The sequence below is a fragment of the Drosophila guanche genome, unplaced genomic scaffold, assembly GCF_900245975.1.
Source record: "Drosophila guanche unplaced genomic scaffold, DGUA_6, whole genome shotgun sequence".
NCBI classification, from domain to species: Eukaryota; Metazoa; Arthropoda; class Insecta; order Diptera; family Drosophilidae; genus Drosophila; species Drosophila guanche.
The window spans coordinates 6,677,521-6,694,152 of record NW_022995749.1 but is presented as its reverse complement, the minus strand read 5'-3'; the positions used below and the strand labels follow the sequence as shown (position 1 = coordinate 6,694,152).

General features: G+C 48.2%; 6 protein-coding genes across 7 annotated transcripts; 3 read left to right on the top strand and 3 right to left on the bottom strand.

Moving 5' to 3' along the window:
- Positions 1-377: 377 nt before the first annotated feature.
- Positions 378-4,954, top strand: LOC117585819 (dihydroxyacetone phosphate acyltransferase). Of its 2 annotated transcripts, none has more exons than XM_034275548.1 (4): positions 378-566; positions 1,989-2,637; positions 2,698-3,983; positions 4,045-4,954. In XM_034275548.1, the coding sequence occupies exons 2-4, from the start codon at positions 2,004-2,006 to the stop codon at positions 4,375-4,377; spliced, it is 2,253 nt and encodes a 750-aa protein (XP_034131439.1). In that variant the 5' UTR covers positions 378-566; positions 1,989-2,003; the 3' UTR covers positions 4,378-4,954. The 2 variants fall into 2 exon arrangements, with proteins under 2 accessions (XP_034131439.1, XP_034131438.1); XM_034275547.1 differs by having other exon boundaries at positions 2,698-3,986; positions 4,048-4,954.
- A 745-nt stretch (positions 4,955-5,699) lies between these two features.
- On the bottom strand, positions 5,700-7,611 carry LOC117585821 (putative GTP-binding protein 6). The gene is made up of 3 exons (XM_034275551.1): positions 7,311-7,611; positions 6,361-7,252; positions 5,700-6,294 (listed from the first exon to the last, which is right to left on the bottom strand). Exons 1-3 carry the CDS (start codon positions 7,574-7,576, stop codon positions 5,839-5,841), a joined length of 1,614 nt encoding a protein of 537 aa, XP_034131442.1. The 5' UTR covers positions 7,577-7,611; the 3' UTR covers positions 5,700-5,838.
- LOC117585822 (transmembrane protein 141) lies at positions 7,579-8,076 on the bottom strand. The gene is made up of 2 exons (XM_034275552.1): positions 7,887-8,076; positions 7,579-7,808 (listed from the first exon to the last, which is right to left on the bottom strand). The coding sequence occupies exons 1-2, from the start codon at positions 7,999-8,001 to the stop codon at positions 7,612-7,614; spliced, it is 312 nt and encodes a 103-aa protein (XP_034131443.1). The 5' UTR covers positions 8,002-8,076; the 3' UTR covers positions 7,579-7,611.
- Positions 8,077-8,536: 460 nt separating this feature from the next.
- On the top strand, positions 8,537-10,777 carry LOC117585820 (zinc finger protein 665). Its single transcript, XM_034275549.1, has 3 exons — positions 8,537-8,723; positions 8,810-9,815; positions 9,881-10,777. The coding sequence occupies exons 1-3, from the start codon at positions 8,604-8,606 to the stop codon at positions 10,549-10,551; spliced, it is 1,797 nt and encodes a 598-aa protein (XP_034131440.1). The 5' UTR covers positions 8,537-8,603; the 3' UTR covers positions 10,552-10,777.
- Positions 10,728-12,859, bottom strand: LOC117585426 (MAU2 chromatid cohesion factor homolog). The gene is made up of 2 exons (XM_034274900.1): positions 11,331-12,859; positions 10,728-11,266 (listed from the first exon to the last, which is right to left on the bottom strand). The coding sequence occupies exons 1-2, from the start codon at positions 12,857-12,859 to the stop codon at positions 10,792-10,794; spliced, it is 2,004 nt and encodes a 667-aa protein (XP_034130791.1). The 3' UTR covers positions 10,728-10,791.
- A 355-nt stretch (positions 12,860-13,214) lies between these two features.
- Positions 13,215-16,571, top strand: LOC117584978 (serine protease inhibitor 88Ea-like). The gene is made up of 3 exons (XM_034274183.1): positions 13,215-13,329; positions 15,084-16,085; positions 16,149-16,571. Exons 2-3 carry the CDS (start codon positions 15,105-15,107, stop codon positions 16,440-16,442), a joined length of 1,275 nt encoding a protein of 424 aa, XP_034130074.1. The 5' UTR covers positions 13,215-13,329; positions 15,084-15,104; the 3' UTR covers positions 16,443-16,571.
- The last annotated feature ends 61 nt before the right edge of the window (positions 16,572-16,632 follow it).

The window sequence follows — 16,632 nt, the reverse complement described above, 5'->3', positions numbered from 1 at the left end:
AAACAAATTTTGGCTTGTAACAACGTTTTGATTATACTCATGGTTACAATACTATATGGTTAGTGCTTAAACTTAGTGTCATACAGCCCTTATCGTTGGCTATCGGTACTTGGGTGCGATAGGCGGAACGAGTTTTTATAATTATTTTAGGCGGCTTAGGCACGTGCAGGCTTATTAATTTATTTAATTTAGTTAGTAGTCCAAACAAAAATTATTTATTGTAATCAAAGACAATCAAAAATTATACTATGTTACATTCCGGTTCTCAATTCCACCATTTCATTCATCTGTTTCTCAGCGTCATTCTTTTGCATGACATGGCTCAATCTGATCGTGCACAGACCACTAATATCGACCCGCAGCTGTTTTTCGACAACACACCGCCTCCGTCGCCGTCGCCGTCGCTGCTGCCCTGCGCGTTGAAACAAATCGAACATTTCGCTTAATTTTGCAAATCGATGGGCATACTTATGTGATTTAGATGTATTAATAGTGAAACTCCAGTGAACCGTAAACAAAATTTGTGTTGCCCCAGAAACTCAGTTCGTATCGAATATATTTTTGTGGTACGTAAACGATACCGGCTGGACGGGCAACGACTGTTCAATGCCCTACCCCCAAAATACGCTGTAATCAGCGTGAAACATTAATGGGTTATCAATTATCAGGTTGTTATCAGGTTGTGTGAATCATATTCGCTGTTTATTTGGCTATGAAAAGAGAACACCTGGAAATAGGCCTATCACACCGGAGAGTGTGTGTCACATCCTCCACAAATTAGTCATCAGACTCTACTCCACTCATACCTAAGCGCGCGCGCGGAGGGGGCCATAAAAATAGAAAGTGCCTTGAAATCTGTTTGCTAAAAAAAGAAAAAAAAAAAAACAAAAAACCAAATGCATTTGTTAAACAAATAATACATTGTTTTTCCGACAAAACTGTGTTACGTGTGGCGTTTTGTGGAATCGCTCATCTTGACCAAGTAAATGTTTACATATAACAATGCATTGTTCAAGTGCATTTTACAAATATTGTTACCCCACACGAGAAATACACATTTCCGGGGGCGTACATGTGTATATAACATTTGCCCCTGCCTATTAATGCAATGTATGTGTGTGGGTTTGGGCTGTGCGAAACGCAGCAACTGTTATTTTACAGCATTGCATTTCTTCCTATTGGCAGCTATAGTTGCTAGCGTGCGGGTGTGTGTGCGTGCTATCAGGTGTTTTCTTGACCCTTATCTTGGTGTATGTGTGCGTGTGCGTAGAAACGCGCCTCCGTGTGTCCATTTACAGCTTTTAAAGTCGTTAAAGGCCTTTGTCGGCCCAGGTGCTGTTGCCGCCCGCCGCACCACCTCACCTGATGAGTGACGTTGATAGGGGGGATAACATCCACCCCACTAGATATGCGCACGTGTCGTGACACGAGACAAGCAAAGGGTGGTCGCAAATCTTATGCTTGAGTGAGAGTTGTCAAAGCCGAGATTATGGCCTGATCGCAGGGGGGCTTGTCGAGTCAGCTTTTTAAGTAGCGGTGTCATGACCCACATAAAATCATATGCTCGTGAGTGTGTGTTAACTGTAAGCACCTTTTGAACTCGGCTTGAGTTTGACGACGGAGTGGAGCTTTCAAATTGCTACCTACCTTCCCCCTACACCTTTCCATCACCTTTAACACGCACTGCCACTGCGACGTCTGCCGCTGTCGTTTGCCGCTGATTGGATCGGCAGCGCAAGCCTTAAAAACGGGCAGATAATAATACACTTTATGGGACGGAACGAGATATCTAAGCAAACAGCGTGCCACTACGATTGTGATTATAGTGTGTGTGTGTGTGTCATTTTGTGTCTGTTAAGTGAGACACATACTGCTTGCTGCTCACTGCTTGACAGTTGATTCGACAGTCGGGACGGAACCCTACTGAATTTATTCTTGAATCGCTTGCTTGAACATCGCCCGTCTGTCTGTCTGTCTCTCTTCACCAGGTAAAGTCCAACGATATGGAAATGAACCCAGCCGCAGCGACAGAAACAGCCACAACCCCAGGCGGTGGCACAGCCAGAAGAGAACGACGATTCGAGGATGACGCATCCACGCCCACATCTTCAGCTTCATCGGCACCCACACCCACACCCACACCCACACCCGCCTCCATTGCCGCCGATTACATGCGCAACTTTGAGAACATCATACAGCCAGGGAAGGAGGCGTCCATGACCAGGGAGTTCAATCCGCAGGTGGCCTACGAATTCGAGCGCTATCTGAATCCGCAAAAGCTCAAACAGCATGTCCTGGGCAGCGAAAAACTTCGCTCCATACTGGAGCACTATGCGCGCAAGACGCAACAGCCGCTGAAGAAGATGCAGCAGCAGGCCAAGGCAATTATCGATGAGATTGGGCTGGACAGGAATATGGCTATAATACGTTGGTGCGGCATTGCCATAACGGCCATTGGCCAGCGTATCTGTGATGGTTTCTATGTCAATTCGGCCAGCATGGCGAATGTGCGCAAGGACATGGGCCGGTGTCCGGTGCTGTATCTGCCGAGCCATCGCAGCTACATGGATTTCATACTGATGTCCTACATATGCTACTACTACGACATTGAGATACCTGGCATAGCAGCAGGAATGGGTTTGTTTTATGCCATACAAGTTTATCCATTCGATTTAATTCATTGTTGATCGTTTACAGATTTCCATTCAATGTTTGGCATGGGCACCATGCTCAGGAAAACGGGCGCCTTCTTCATGCGTCGCAGCTTCTCCAACGATGAGCTTTACTGGGACATATTCCGGGAGTATATGTATGCTTTGGTGGCCAACTATCACATTGGTGTGGAGTTCTTCATTGAGGGCACACGCTCGAGGAACTTTAAGGCACTGGTGCCCAAGGTGGGACTGTTGTCGATGGCCCTGCTGCCGTACTTCACGGGCGAGGTACCCGATGTGATGATTGTGCCCGTGAGCGTGGCCTATGAGCGTGTGCTCGAGGAGCAGCTGTTCGTGTACGAGCTGCTGGGCGTGCCCAAGCCGAAAGAGACAACCAAAGGCTTCTTCAAGGCGCTTAAAATTATCGACGAACGCTTTGGCAAGATGTTCCTGGACTTTGGCGATCCCATTTCGGTGCGTGAGTTCTTTGGCCATGACAGTGGGCAGCGCATGCAACGAGCCGGCGTGGGCGGACATCTGCAGAAGCTGAATCGACAGGAGATTGAGCTGATCAAGCAGCTGGCCAATGAGATCATCTACCAGCAACAGCGTCGCATTGTCATCAATACCTTTAACCTGCTCAGCCTCTACTATGCCAGCCAGCTGTACGCGCAACGTTCGTCCAACATCGATGAGCTGTCGCGTGGCTTGCTGCACCTGAAGCGCATCTTCAATCAGCTGGGTGCGCATGTGAGCATCAAGGCGAGCAGCATCAAGGCGGACATCATTGACGCCGTAGAGATACACTCGAATATTGTGCAATTTTCGCAGGCAAGGCTACAGTTTACGCCGCTGGCGGCCAAACAGTTGGCCACACAGATCGATGTGAAGCGCATGAAGGCGCATGCCCTGTGCCCCTCAACCATGGCAGTGGCTGTGCCCATGCTGGCCCTCCAGCTGTATGTGAATCCGTGCCTTTTCTGGCTGGCCAGACCAGCCTATCTGCTGCTGGCAGCACTCAAGGAGCAGCGCAAACAGGAGCAGCAGCAGCATTCGAGCGGCAGCTACTCCTATGACAGCACACTGTCGGCGCTGCATTCGTATGTGAGCAGCATGGATAGCCTGTTCCAGCATGAGTTCATCATTGAATCGAATCGTGAGGCTGTAGAGTTTGAGACTCATCTGCAGCTGCTGCTCGATGAGAAGGTGTTGGAGCTAGAGGCTAGTGGCCGCATTAAGGTGCAGGATAACGAATGCGCTCATGTCATCCTGGCCGCTCTGGCGCCCTTCCTGTGTCTCTACTACCAGCTGGCTGTGACGCTGCGACAGGTGAGTGCATAAACAGAAACCTACAGAAAACTCTGATTAATACAACTCCTAATCTTTGCAGATACCTTTTGATATTGAGTTCAGCAACAAGGATCTGCTGGTGCGAGTGCAGAAACATGTGGAGCAGCTGCTGCAACAGCCTGGCGGCGCCGCACCGCATGTTCATCCGTATTGCCTGGCCCTGGACAATCTCAATATTGCCATCCAAGCGCTCATTCAGCGCGGCTACCTACTCAAGTGCCGCGACTCGGGACAGCTGCGTGTGGTTGATGCGCCCGGCAAGTGCCTGCGGCAGTTGGAGCAGCAACTGCTGGAGTACTGCCAACTGATGCCATTTGCACAGTACTCGATGGCTGCCAACCAGCAGGCGCAGTGCCACATAGCCAAGTTATAACTGGCAATGGCAAACGGCGGCATAGGCAGCGGCAACCAGCCAACATCCTCCACACATTCTAGTACAATTTCCATTGCTATGTTCATCCGATTCATACGTTTCATTGTCAGCCTGCTCAAGAATTGTCGCATCATTTGCATACTGTTTGTTTTTGTGATTGTGGCGCCACTCTGGCAGCTGTTCCGTTGGCTCATCGCATCATCCTTCACGCATTCCCCAACGTAGGCTTAAGATGGTCGTCCCTGGGGTTCAGGGGTTCCGATTGTGTACGGCTTTAGGTCTAAGAACTTCATCGTTTCCAAGGAGTAGATCCACAAAAAATGCGTCAAAAAATGTCTTTTAAACACAAATTCGAATTTTTTAATGACGAAGATTATTTAGAATTTTTGCTGCCCCACGTATTTGCATTGTCACGTGGCACAAAATTAATTTAGATTACATTTTAGCACAACAAAGGGAATCGAAACCCTTTTACTTGCCAAACTAAATTCGGACACACAAAAAAACAAGACTCAAAAATCCGTTATAAAATCAATTTAATACCAAGAATTAGTTTAATATTTTTAGATATGTTTTTAAGATTTTAAATGAAAAGTGCTATATTTTATACATAAACTAATTTATGTTGGCTTGCTTTATTTTTACATTTGCCAGCGAAAGAAATAATTAAAATACAATTTTAAAGCATAAATTTTGTTTTGAATACAACAATTCTAAACTGTAAAGAATAAGGCACGAATGTTGTTTTAAAAGTTCAATTTTAAATATAGAAAAGGCATTAAAAATATTTGCTTGGTTATACAAAATAATTACATTAAAATAAAAAACTGTTTTAGCTTCAGTAAATATAAATTTTTAACAAAAAAGAAAGGTACAGCATTTTAAAATTTACATTTGCACCAATTTTTCGTTGAAAACATTCGAATTTATATATTTTGAGGGCTTAAAATTGTTTTTTTTTTTGTATTTGTAATAGATTTAGTTCATGGTCCATTTGATTTGTGTACATCTAAAGTTAGTTTTTAATTTTGTTGGTTTATTTTCTAAGTTGGTTGAGTTTTTATTTTTAGTACCGAAATACCATTTATTTTAGTATAGTTCTACTGTGCCAATGCAAGAGTCGCGGCGGGGGGGCACTTTGTCGGATTAGCTATAGAATAATATTGTGGTTTGAGTAAAAAACAAAAAGAGTTCCTTAGAAGAGAGCACTGGGAATCCACAGAGCACAAGTCGGGGGAAGGAAGTCTGCAATTGTGCAATAATATAGATACAAATATATTTATATAGTCTATATATAAATGTTTTATTTCATAATATTTTTAGACACTTTTATTTGTATGTTTGTGGTAGCAAATTTTATATTTATAATAGAACTTAAAAGTGAACAAAACACCAATCCGAACTACAACAACACTAACAATTCAATAAGAAACCAGAGCAATAATAAAGAATTTAGAAAGATCACAAGAACTGCCGCTTGAATTGGTCCAGGGTGCGCTGACTGATGACCACATGCATCATCAGGCGATTGGGATATGCCTCGTCCGCCACGGTGTCCACAACGGCGGCATTCTTATAGAGCCACGCCATTTCGGGCCCACCGCTGGGCACGCGCATCTGCAGCTTGCGTCGCCCCGTGGCGGCCAATATCTGTTCCTCTATGTCCGCCAGCAGTGGCTCCAGTCCGGTCTGGGCTCGCGCTGAGATATGATGAGCCGCAGCATCCGAATCCGCATCTGACGCTGGCTGAGAGAGCAAATCGCATTTGTTGTAAACGTTGATGATGGGTGGCAGCTGGCTGGTGGCTGGATCACCGCCGGACACATTAAAGGCCAGGGAACGAAGCGTCGACTCCACGTGGGTGCGTTGGGCTACATGGCAGGGATGCGATAGATCCTGGACATGAACAATGACATCCTGAAAGAAGGGCAAAGCATTCATTAAATTGAACAACAAGTAGAATGGAAAGTGCGAGCATCTCACCGCCAGCATGGCATCCTCTAGGGTGGCCACAAAACACTCAAACAGACCCGTAGGCAGATCGGACATGAAGCCCACCGTGTCCATGTAGATCACCTGCAGATTGCATGGCAGCTGTCCCCCATGGGCCGTCACATCGAGCGTGGCAAAGAGTTGATTGCGCGGCTGCAGGGCATCCTCCACCGTCAGCGCTTTGATCAGGGATGTCTTTCCTGCATTCGTATAGCCCACCACTGCCACAATGGGATAGTTCTGCTGCTTGCGTTTCTGTCGCAGCAGCTGCCGCTGACGCCGCACTCTGTCCAGCTCTGCGCGCAGTTTGCGCTCGCGGGTACGCAGGATTTCCTTTTGCAAATCGGTCAGCGCATAGCCCTGACGACGCGTCTGCGTCACGCTGGCATCCTTGGCCTGCGACCAAATGTACGGCAACTCGGCCATGGCTACCTGCAGACGCGCCTCGGCGGTGGTGGCATGCAAGCGAAGGATTTGTATGACCACCGAATAGCGATCCATGACGGGCAGACGGAACTCTGCTTCCAGGAAGCGTTTCTGTGCGAAAGAGAGCGTGCCCTTGCTCACGAACAGGCAGGTGAGATGCTTCTCCTGGCGCAGATCTGCGATCAAGGCCTTCAGCTCTAGCATCTTGCCGCTGCCGAAGAGCGTCTTCCGCTCGAGACTCTCCAGCGGCACCTTGAGTGCCTTTGCCACCTGCCAATTGGGCAAGGAGTGTATCAAAGCGCTGGCCTCGGCCAACTGATCCTCCGGTCGAACATCGCTGGGCATGTCCTTCCTCTTGGCGGACCACTTGACATACGGCTGAAGGATGAGCACATGCTGGGCACTGGCAATGTCGCGGCTAATGCGCATGGCACCGCCAGCTACCTCATCGTAGGCGCTGTGGAAGAGGACACCAGGTAAGAGATGTGTGTGCTCTTACTGTCTTTATTACTTACCGATCATCCAGAAAGCGCATGTCAGCCTGAATCCCATTGGTTCGCTCTTCGTCCGCCTCATCCGCATCGCTCTGCTGACCCGCCTGCATTTGCGCCTCAAAGAAGCTCTTCCGATTCTTTATGCCCTTGACGCCCTGATGCTGAGTGTACTTGAAGCGTGCATGAAGAACTCCCACCACAGCGGGACGCAGTGGACAAGCAGACCGGGCCAAGTGCAGCGGAACAGCAGCCCGGGCCAAACGCAGCAGCGGCCCAAGACTCTTCATAACTAAAGCTAATTGGGAATTGCAAATTGCAATTGCTAAAAGGTTTCCTCCTTCAGTATCGTATGCTTATCCTCGAATGCCATCCAGGCGGCCTGGCAGGAACGGGTGCGCGATGATGTCGCCTGATAGGAGATGCCGGTGGCCACCAACGACGCCACCAAAATGTTGTACTTGGCCGGATAGCGGATCTTCGATTGAATGATCTTCTGGGCAAAGTAGGTGCCGGAAAAGCCTGTAATTTGTAAATTATTATGCAATTGATGATCGGTTTTCTTGGCACTGAGACATAGGAAAATCTACTGCGACGCACCCAAGCAGAATGTAGCCAAGCCCGTGAAGAGGGAACGGGTCATGCAATCCAGGTAGGCATCGAATCCGGGATGTTTGTCGCGTTGCTGGTCCTTCAATTGTTTGATATCGTTCATAATCAACGTTGAATTTTGAATACAATTGTGTTTTTATTTTTTTGCCGGCGAGGAAAAAACAGCTGGCGGGAATCAATTTTTGAAAGAGTGGCAGCGCTGTCAATAACAGCTGCAAAAAGATTAATCTTACACGAAACCGTATTGGTTCAAATTAAAATAAATAAGCATGATGGGTTAACTATTTAATTAAAAACTAAGTCTAAGTCATTTTTAATATATGGAAATAGGGTATAAAAATGCCCCAGCAACAAATTGCCCAATACGTAACAATCCACTCCCACTCACGTAACGTTTTATGCCATTTTTGTTGGTTGACCTTTTCAGTTTTAACCTTAACCTTTAACCTTAAACCAGCCAATCTTGTGGAAAATAGCGCTGAGACTCCTAACTAGCTAATAATATCAAAAAGAACATCAAAATTGAGGAATATGATTTTAGATTACATTGTTTACAGTATATTTTGAAAATTAAAAGGTATACTTTGGTATATTTCTGCGGGTTGTCGGTCCATTTCATCGATATTTCCGCGGTCACACTGCTGTTGCCAGCCGAGTGTTTATTTCTTCTTTTAATTGTTGTTTTTGCCGAAATTGTCCATTAAAATGGATGTGCAGAAGATTTGCCTGACCTGTTTGAGTCTAACAGGGCCGTTTCTATCCATTTACGATGGCGGATCAGGCAGCTGCCTGGCGGACATGCTCAAACAGTTCACCAAAACGAAGGTAAGCCGAAGACAGGCGTCCCGTCCCAGACGATAAAATAAAACCACAACAAATCATTAATCTCATTTGTCTGGAATTTGTAACAGCCGCGTCCCGAGGATAATCTGCCCAAACAGGTCTGCCTGGGGTGCCTGAGCGAGATCAACCATTGCTACACGTTCAAGATCAAGTGCGAGAATTCCAGTCGAACGCTTCGCCAGCTGCTGCCAAATGCGCTGCCGGAGGAGCCCGAGTTCGGCGCCAAACCTGCAGTGCAATCTGCCGAAAAGTCCGTTCAGACCACCCAGCCCTCTGGGCCAACAACAGCCACAGCTGAAGTGCAGACCACAGAGACGCACAACACAGATGCCGCGCAAAATACGATCCTGGAAAAGTTTGAGGTGGTGCCTGAAGGGGAAGACGCGGAGGAAGATGGCGAAGAGTGTGAGGAGTTTGACTACGAGCTGCCCGTAGAGGAGGCTGAAAAGGAGGAAACGGACTACAAGCACGAGCCCGAGAGCCAAAAGACAACAGAATGTAGCATTGCCATATTTGAGGCTGCCGAAAGTGACAGAGAGACGACTCCGGCGCCCAAATTGCAGATGAGGACACGCAAGAGTGCCGCCAAACTGTTGCTGCAGCAGCAGGAGCAGGTAAAGCAGTCACCCAAGCAGAAAATAGAAGACACGAAGACACCAGAGCCAGAAGCACCTGCCAAGAGAACCTCCACACGCCGCCGCCCAGCCGAGAAACAAACAGAAGAAGCAACAGAAATTGTGGTGCCTGTCCCAAAGTTGATCAAACTGAGCATCAGCCATGGCGAAATAATGGATCTAAAGTATCATTGTGATCGCTGCAATGCTGGCTTTGCCCTGGAGAAATCCCTGATCATACATCGCCGACAGAAGGGTTGCATCAATCGCAATTATCCGTGCAACGAGTGCGATCGAGTGTTTGTCTCACCGGAGCATCTCGCAGAGCACCAGGCAACGCATGGCACATACAACTGCCAGGAGTGCGGCTTGCTGTGCGACTCCAAGGAGAAGCTGGGCAAGCACATGGTGCAGGGTCACAAGAGGAATTTGCGTAATCAGTGCAGCGTTTGTAAGAAGGGTAAGGGATCTTAAACAATGCTCTCTGCATTCCATATTTGATGGTAACTCTTTCTTTTTGTACAGTCTTTACCATGCTGTCCACGCTGCGAGACCACATGCGCATCCATACAGGGGAGAAGCCATTTCTGTGCAACATTTGCGGCAAGAGTTTCACACAGAATGCCAATCTGCGGCAGCACAAGCTTCGCCATTCGGACATTAAGAGATTCAAGTGCGCCGAGTGCCCGCATTCGTTTGTGACCAAAGCAGAGCTGACCTCACACGCCCGCACCCATACGGGCGTCAAGCCGTTCGAGTGTGAGGTGTGTCAGTCCAAGTTCACGACAAGCTGCTCGCTGGCCAAGCACAAGCGCAAGCATACGGGCGAGCGACCCTATGCCTGTGACCTGTGTCCCATGCGCTTCACGGCGCTGAATGTGCTCAAGAATCATCGACGTACGCACACTGGGGAGCGACCCTACGTCTGCCCCTTCTGCTCGAAGACGTTTACGCAGCGCGGCGACTGTCAGATGCATCAGCGTACGCATCAGGGCGACAAGATCTACATATGTCCGGTGTGCAGCGAGGAGTTCAAGTCAATGCCAGAGATGCGCACACACTTGGCCATACACGAGCCGGAGGAAAAGCGCCTGATGCACTTTACGCTGCTCAGCAACAAGGAGAATGGCAATGGGGCTGCTGCCGCCCTAGACGATGAGCTCACAGAGGTAACAGATTCAACATTGATGCTGTAGGCCAGCATCGAACTAGCAGTAAGATCCACACCGATCACACCATATCCACAATTAGATATTTAAGTACATCTGTCCACCGTCTCGTTTCGTACACTCACGTTTTTTCTTCCCTGTGGGAATAATTTATGACAAAAATGATAGAAATTTTGTAAGGAGCATCTTTTAGTCTTAAAGCTAAGTGAAAAATAAAGAGAAAGAAGGGGGAGGAGAATCCTTAAACATAAAATTGCATTTGAAATGTTAATAGAACTGTCCGAATTGCTGCTGCTGCTGCTGTTGCTGCTGCTGCTGCCCCGCCGTCGTTTGCAGCGCTGAGGTGGTGGGTATTTCGGTGAGGATGAGCGCGCTGGCACCGCTTGTTACGGGCGGATCACCCTGGAACCAATTGACCAGCTCGTGGTGCGCACTTTGGACACACTTTCGCTGGTCGGCTATCAGGTTCTCCGAGTATTTCACATGATTCGCATAGGCATCCTTCTCGTGCTGCGCATCCTTGGACATGCGATGCAGATCCTTGAGTATTGCCGAGCCCCACAGCTGGACGTGTATGTCGGGTATCTTGCTGGCCAGCTGCATGGCCGGCGTCACCATGTTCATGCTCTCCTTGGAGTTGCCAATGCTGAGGAACACATGAGAGAGCAGCACCAGCGAGCAGCTAGTCAAACGATTCAGGTCCTCGGCATTGGCCATCTTAAGGGTTTCCCGCAGAAAGCGTCTGTGGGGGATAGATAAAGGATGAGGAAATTGGTGCAACACCAATCGCTAGACCCGACACTTACTTGGCCTCGTGAAAGCTGTTCTTGTGGAAGGCATGCAGTCCCTGTACATAGTAGAAGCCACCCATCAGCGCCTGGCTGCTGTACGTGTGCGTATTCTCCGTGGACACGGCATCGAGTATTTGCTTGAGATCCGCATCCCGCTTCGTGCGCAGGTAGATAATGGCCAAATTGAGATTGGCAAAAAGTTTCAGGTCCCGCTCCGTCGTCTCGTTCACACACACCAGAAACTGCCGTTCGGCGTGCTCGAAGAAACTCGTGGACATCGAATACAATCCAATGAGGCAGTGCAGCTGCGCCGAATGCCGCTTCAGCAGACTCCGATGCGGCACCGCGAGGCACACATCACGTGCGGCGGCAATCTCACGTATGGCAAGCTCTCGGTTGCCCATGACCATGCGACACATCACGATATGCTCGAGCAGAATCACCTTAAAGACGGACAGAATGGGCTTGTCCTCCTGCAATTTCAGTTTCTCGATTTGTGTTAAAGCTTTCTCCGTGTACTTTTGCGCCTTGTCCATGTACCCGGCCATCATCGAGTGCGAGACGGTGACGAGGTAGACGAGCACATACAGCTGCTCCTTGGGCAGCCACACAAACATTTCCAATTGATTCGCCCCAAAGATGGACTCGTCCGTGGGCCAATTGGGCGCCATTATCGTCTGGATGGACATTTGCAATTGCTTGAGGCTGGGCTTGACGGTCTTCACCTGGCCAAGGGCCAGGTAGTAGCAGACCTGCAGGACAAGGAAGAACACTTTCAGATACTCCTTCTGGTGCGGATTCGGTATGTTATTGTCGATGATTTGTCCTGCGGTGTTTAGCAGCGCCAGCACATCGTTCGTTTTGCGTTCAATCATGAGGATCATGGCGCGGGAGAGGAGAAAGAGCACTTTCAGGTACGTGGCAGTCGCCTCTTCGGCGGACTCGGCGCCCACGGCCAGCAGCTCGGAGGCCAGCGAGTATTCCCGATCGCTGGCATGGATCTGTGAGAGCTGCAGCAGCAGCTTGCAGTGCCAGTAGACATTGTGCTGTGACAGCTCCACTGCCCGGCGCAACATTGCCTTGGCCTGGTGTGAGCTCTGATCCGTTTGCAGGTGAAGTTGCGCTAAAACCGAGGCCGTGTCGAATTTCACATCGTCGAAGTTCATCAGCGGCTCGGCGATGTTCCACGCCTTCTCCAGGTGCTGGCGCGCCATGTCAATGTTCTTTGTGTACGCCATCAGGATTTGGCCCATTTGTAGATGCGTTCGCGCCTCCACCTTCGATGGCGGCGTGAAGGTGAAGAGCGCCTGCAGACACTGGATGCACTTCTTCACGTTTGGCGGCTGGGCGGTGCGAAAGTATTCGGCTAGGCCGAGCAGCGATATGTAGCAGGCGTCCTGGGACGCTGCCGCGGTGTTCGTTGTACTCATTGCTACTAATTTGCTAACAAATTCGGTTTGTTTATCGCCCCAATTTTGTTTTGTTGTCAATTTCGCGACTGCGGTAGCGGTGGTTGCTCCCCAGTGTTGGCAAGCGCTGCACATAGGGATGAAACAAGCGCGAGGCGATAGTTGTGATTGGTCACAGTATGCAGTATTTATAAAAATACTTTTTGAAACGTTGTGGTTTATTTATTTATTGTACCAGTCGGGCTTTGGTATTTTTCCTTTTTAATTTTCAGTTAAAAACAGGACCACAAGCCACAATCACGCAAACTATGGGTTTTTTTTTGTGATTGACCCATTAAAATTTACCCTAATTTTGAAAACTAGCTTATCTTGTGAAGAATGTATTGATGAATCGGATACAATTAAAGCTTTATAGGGATGAAATGAGAAGGTATATTTCGGTATGTTTTAGAGGATATTGCGGTATATTTGATCGATAAGCTCGCAATTCGCGGCCACACTGCACGCCAAAAGCCGCGCTTTGGTTGCCAGCTTTTTTTCATTTTAATTCAGTTTAAACAACCAGTGGACAAGTTTCCAAGTTTATTGCGGTACAAACAAAAAAGGTACATTGTTACACTATTAATTGGCGTGTTTCAAATCGTAGGTTTTCATAGTGTAATTTCGCAATCTGCATATCTGTGCCTGTGTCTGTATGCGCGCGTATTGTATCCGTGCGTAATTGAATGTACATATTTTTCGCACGCAAATTAAATGAGGCAAATTACGATATTTCTTGCGTATTTGTTATAATTTGTGTGATTTGTTTTGTGTGCTGTGCCACGCCGAGGACTTTCCCATTATCGTTTCATTGTTATCAGCATTGACTCTAATTGGCCTCGCATGAGATCAATCGGAGGTCAGTTTCAAGGAATCGCGCAGAATTCAATGAAGTCGATGCAAGAGCTTACTGAAATTCGCAAGAATAACCAGAAATTGAGCAATTCCTATGAAACAATTAAGCTGACAGCTCGCTCAATCGTCTTCATAAATAGATTGTTGTTCAATAATTGGGATTTTCCCAAAAACCCGTCTCGTCTGCCACTTCAACTACAAGTGGGAGGCAGATCGCTGGAGAGCTTTAACAGCGCAGGCGCACAGCACACACCCAAACAATACAAACAGTAGAAAAACCAATTACAAAATCGCCAACAGCCAATACCCCGTACAGGGTCAACAATGAGCAGACGCCGTGCTATTTGTCTCCCCCCGTCTATGAATCACATCACATTGTGGCGGCTCTGCAGGGCTCTGCCTGTGGCTCTGCTCTGCTCTGAATCTGCAACCGGTTACTGGAAATGTTAATTTTGGGTTTTTTATTTTAAATACAAAAGCCATTTTCATTGCTTTGCTGCAGTCACGCAATCGTTAACGACATGATGTCTGCGACATCGTCATCGCTCAGCTGCTACAAAAGCTGTAGGCCTGGCTCTTGAATGACTGACTAAACGGGATAGTAGCAGCTTTGACATCGGCAATGTTTACGCACCACAGATTTGTGGATATGTTTTTATTTTTCGAAATTTGTAATATCAAACCACTGCAACTAATCATAACTCGGTAGAAAAAGAAATTATAAAATCCTCAAGCCATCTTCACCATCGTTTAGCCAGTACTTAAGCTTTTGCTCTCTCTCTCTCTCTCTCTCTCTTGCGGTCGCTCTCTTTACCTGTTGCTCTTTTATGCTCGCTTCGGTGCATGCACAAAAGCAACGGTTTATTATGTATGACAGAAAATACAACAACCATTTAGTTGCGAATTTCCAGTGCAGGGGAACATGGCAGATTGTCGGGGGGAACTTTCACTTTTGTACGGACTGTCTGCAGATGTTGCAATTGTCGCCGCTTCAAGATAAATAACTGTACGGTACGGTACGCAGTGGGAAAGCTTTGGCTTTGGCTTTGCAGTGAATCATCCGCGCACCTTAAGCGGATTTAAATGACTTGTTACGCTTGAGAGCAGTAGGGCTGCCACCCGCTTTGATTTATTTGGAAAAATCCAAAAATCCACTCATCACTCCCCATGATCTATGTCTATTCCAGGTCTAAGGTGATATGAATTTCGGTGAACTGTTTTTCGGGGGAAATACTTGTCGCTGAGATTTGTCAACTCTGCCTGAAACCTTAATAAATTAAGCCGCCTTGAGTGCTCCGCGAGTCAGTCTCTCTAATCACGTCGCCCGAATATACATAAATTGTAAGGCAAAACAAATCTGGACGTCCAGTCACGTAGGGGCAAGCAGATAACGCCTAAAGCTCTTAACATTAGACCCGCTCGCAGTTCAAGGTCACTTATTAATGGCTCTCTCACTCCCTTCTAGGTACCAACACAGCTCCACAGAATGAAACTCCTTAGCCTGTCCCTGTTGCTGGTGCTGCTGCCGGCCTTCCTTAGCGCCGAGCTGTGCAACGTGAAGCCCGATAATAAGTACCTGGAGAAGCGCGTCAGACTGTACCACGGACAGCAGAACTTTGCAGTATCCATGTTGGATGTGATCCGCACATCGACGCCCAACGACAACGTCTTCTTCTCGCCGTACAGCACCTACCATGCCCTGCTGCTGGCCTACTTTGGCTCCTCCGGCGAGACAGAGCAGCAGCTGAGAAGCGTCCTGAATCTGGACTGGGCCGAGTCCAAGGAAATGGTGCGCAGCGCTTACAGTATGGAGAAGCGGAACCGCGAGGCCAGGGCTAAAAAGTCGCCCCTGGAGTTCTCGTCGGCAGATCGCATGTACTTTGATCAGGATACGCCGCTGGCCAGCTGCCTGGAGAACCGCTTCAGCGATGAAATTGTGAAGCTGGACTTCAAGGGCAAGCCCGAGGAGTCGCGCATTCAGATCAATGACTGGATAGCCGCAGAAACACACAATCAGATCAAGGATATGCTTGCACCGGGTGACATCGATGCCCGCACCCAACTGGCGCTGGCCAATGCTGCGTACTTCAAGGGCCAGTGGGTCAGAAAGTTCCAGGTCAACAACACCGCCCAGATGCCTTTCTATACGTCCAGCGCGAACCTCTCGCTGGTACCCATGATGCAGCAGAAGGGCACCTTCCTGCACAATGTGGATGAGCAGTTGCGCGCCCATGTCCTGCAGATGCCCTTCCGCACAACCTTTGATGAGGCCGAGGAGGATGAGGAGACCAAGTCCGACATGTCCATGGTGGTGGTGCTGCCGCCCTTCAGTAGCGGATCCCTGGAGGATGTTCTGTCCCGCCTGAATGCCACCACCCTGGAGGAATCCCTCAACAATGCCATGCCACGTGAGATCGAGGTGTCGATACCCAAGTTTGAGTTCGAACAGCGTCTGGAATTGGTTCCCGTAAGTCCCCAAAAACACGTGTAACTCCACATTGTACTTTAATCTCACAATTCAATTGTTTAGATACTCGCAAAAATGGGAATCACCAAGATATTCGAACCGACTGCCACATTCCATGACTACACAGAGCAGAGCGTTTCCTTTGGTGATGCGAAGCATCTGGCCAAGATCAAGGTCGATGAGGAGGGCAGCACGGCGGCGGCTGCTACCGTTTTGGTCAGCTATCGCTCGGCCCGACCCATCGAACCCACCAAATTCGATTGCAACCATCCGTTCGTGTTCCTCATCTGGGATCACGCATCCAGGGCGATCCTCTTTACGGGCATCTATCGCGATCCCAAGACACTAAAGCAGTAAATTCGCGATCCTTCGTTTCCTTGTTATTTCCTAACTAATCCCAACCAAATTCTGTCTCGACTGTAAATGACGATGTAAACGTTTAATTACTATACTTATTTGTACGTTAATAAATTATACCAATAACAAGTGACGTCATGTTATTGCACAGGAGATAGGAAAGTACTCAGGAAAGGCAGTGACCGGATAA

Bases quoted from the DNA above. Each gene is read 5' to 3' on its own strand.
- LOC117585819 (XM_034275548.1), top strand. From the start codon at position 2,004: ATGGAAATGAACCCAGCCGCAGCGACAGAAACAGCCACAACCCCAGGC. The intron at 2,638-2,697 runs GTTTGTTTTATG...GATCGTTTACAG, and splicing joins TGGCATAGCAGCAGGAATGG to ATTTCCATTCAATGTTTGGC. The intron at 3,984-4,044 runs GTGAGTGCATAA...TAATCTTTGCAG, and splicing joins TGGCTGTGACGCTGCGACAG to ATACCTTTTGATATTGAGTT.
- LOC117585821 (XM_034275551.1), bottom strand. From the start codon at position 7,576: ATGAAGAGTCTTGGGCCGCTGCTGCGTTTGGCCCGGGCTGCTGTTCCG. The intron at 7,253-7,310 runs GTAAGTAATAAA...CCTCTTCCACAG, and splicing joins ATGCGCTTTCTGGATGATCG to CGCCTACGATGAGGTAGCTG. The intron at 6,295-6,360 runs GTGAGATGCTCG...CCCTTCTTTCAG, and splicing joins TAGAGGATGCCATGCTGGCG to GATGTCATTGTTCATGTCCA.
- LOC117585822 (XM_034275552.1), bottom strand. From the start codon at position 8,001: ATGAACGATATCAAACAATTGAAGGACCAGCAACGCGACAAACATCCC. The intron at 7,809-7,886 runs GTGCGTCGCAGT...TACAAATTACAG, and splicing joins CTTGGCTACATTCTGCTTGG to GCTTTTCCGGCACCTACTTT.
- LOC117585820 (XM_034275549.1), top strand. From the start codon at position 8,604: ATGGATGTGCAGAAGATTTGCCTGACCTGTTTGAGTCTAACAGGGCCG. The intron at 8,724-8,809 runs GTAAGCCGAAGA...AATTTGTAACAG, and splicing joins AACAGTTCACCAAAACGAAG to CCGCGTCCCGAGGATAATCT. The intron at 9,816-9,880 runs GTAAGGGATCTT...CTTTTTGTACAG, and splicing joins GTGCAGCGTTTGTAAGAAGG to TCTTTACCATGCTGTCCACG.
- LOC117585426 (XM_034274900.1), bottom strand. From the start codon at position 12,859: ATGTGCAGCGCTTGCCAACACTGGGGAGCAACCACCGCTACCGCAGTC. The intron at 11,267-11,330 runs GTAAGTGTCGGG...TATCCCCCACAG, and splicing joins AACAGCTTTCACGAGGCCAA to ACGCTTTCTGCGGGAAACCC.
- LOC117584978 (XM_034274183.1), top strand. From the start codon at position 15,105: ATGAAACTCCTTAGCCTGTCCCTGTTGCTGGTGCTGCTGCCGGCCTTC. The intron at 16,086-16,148 runs GTAAGTCCCCAA...TCAATTGTTTAG, and splicing joins AGCGTCTGGAATTGGTTCCC to ATACTCGCAAAAATGGGAAT.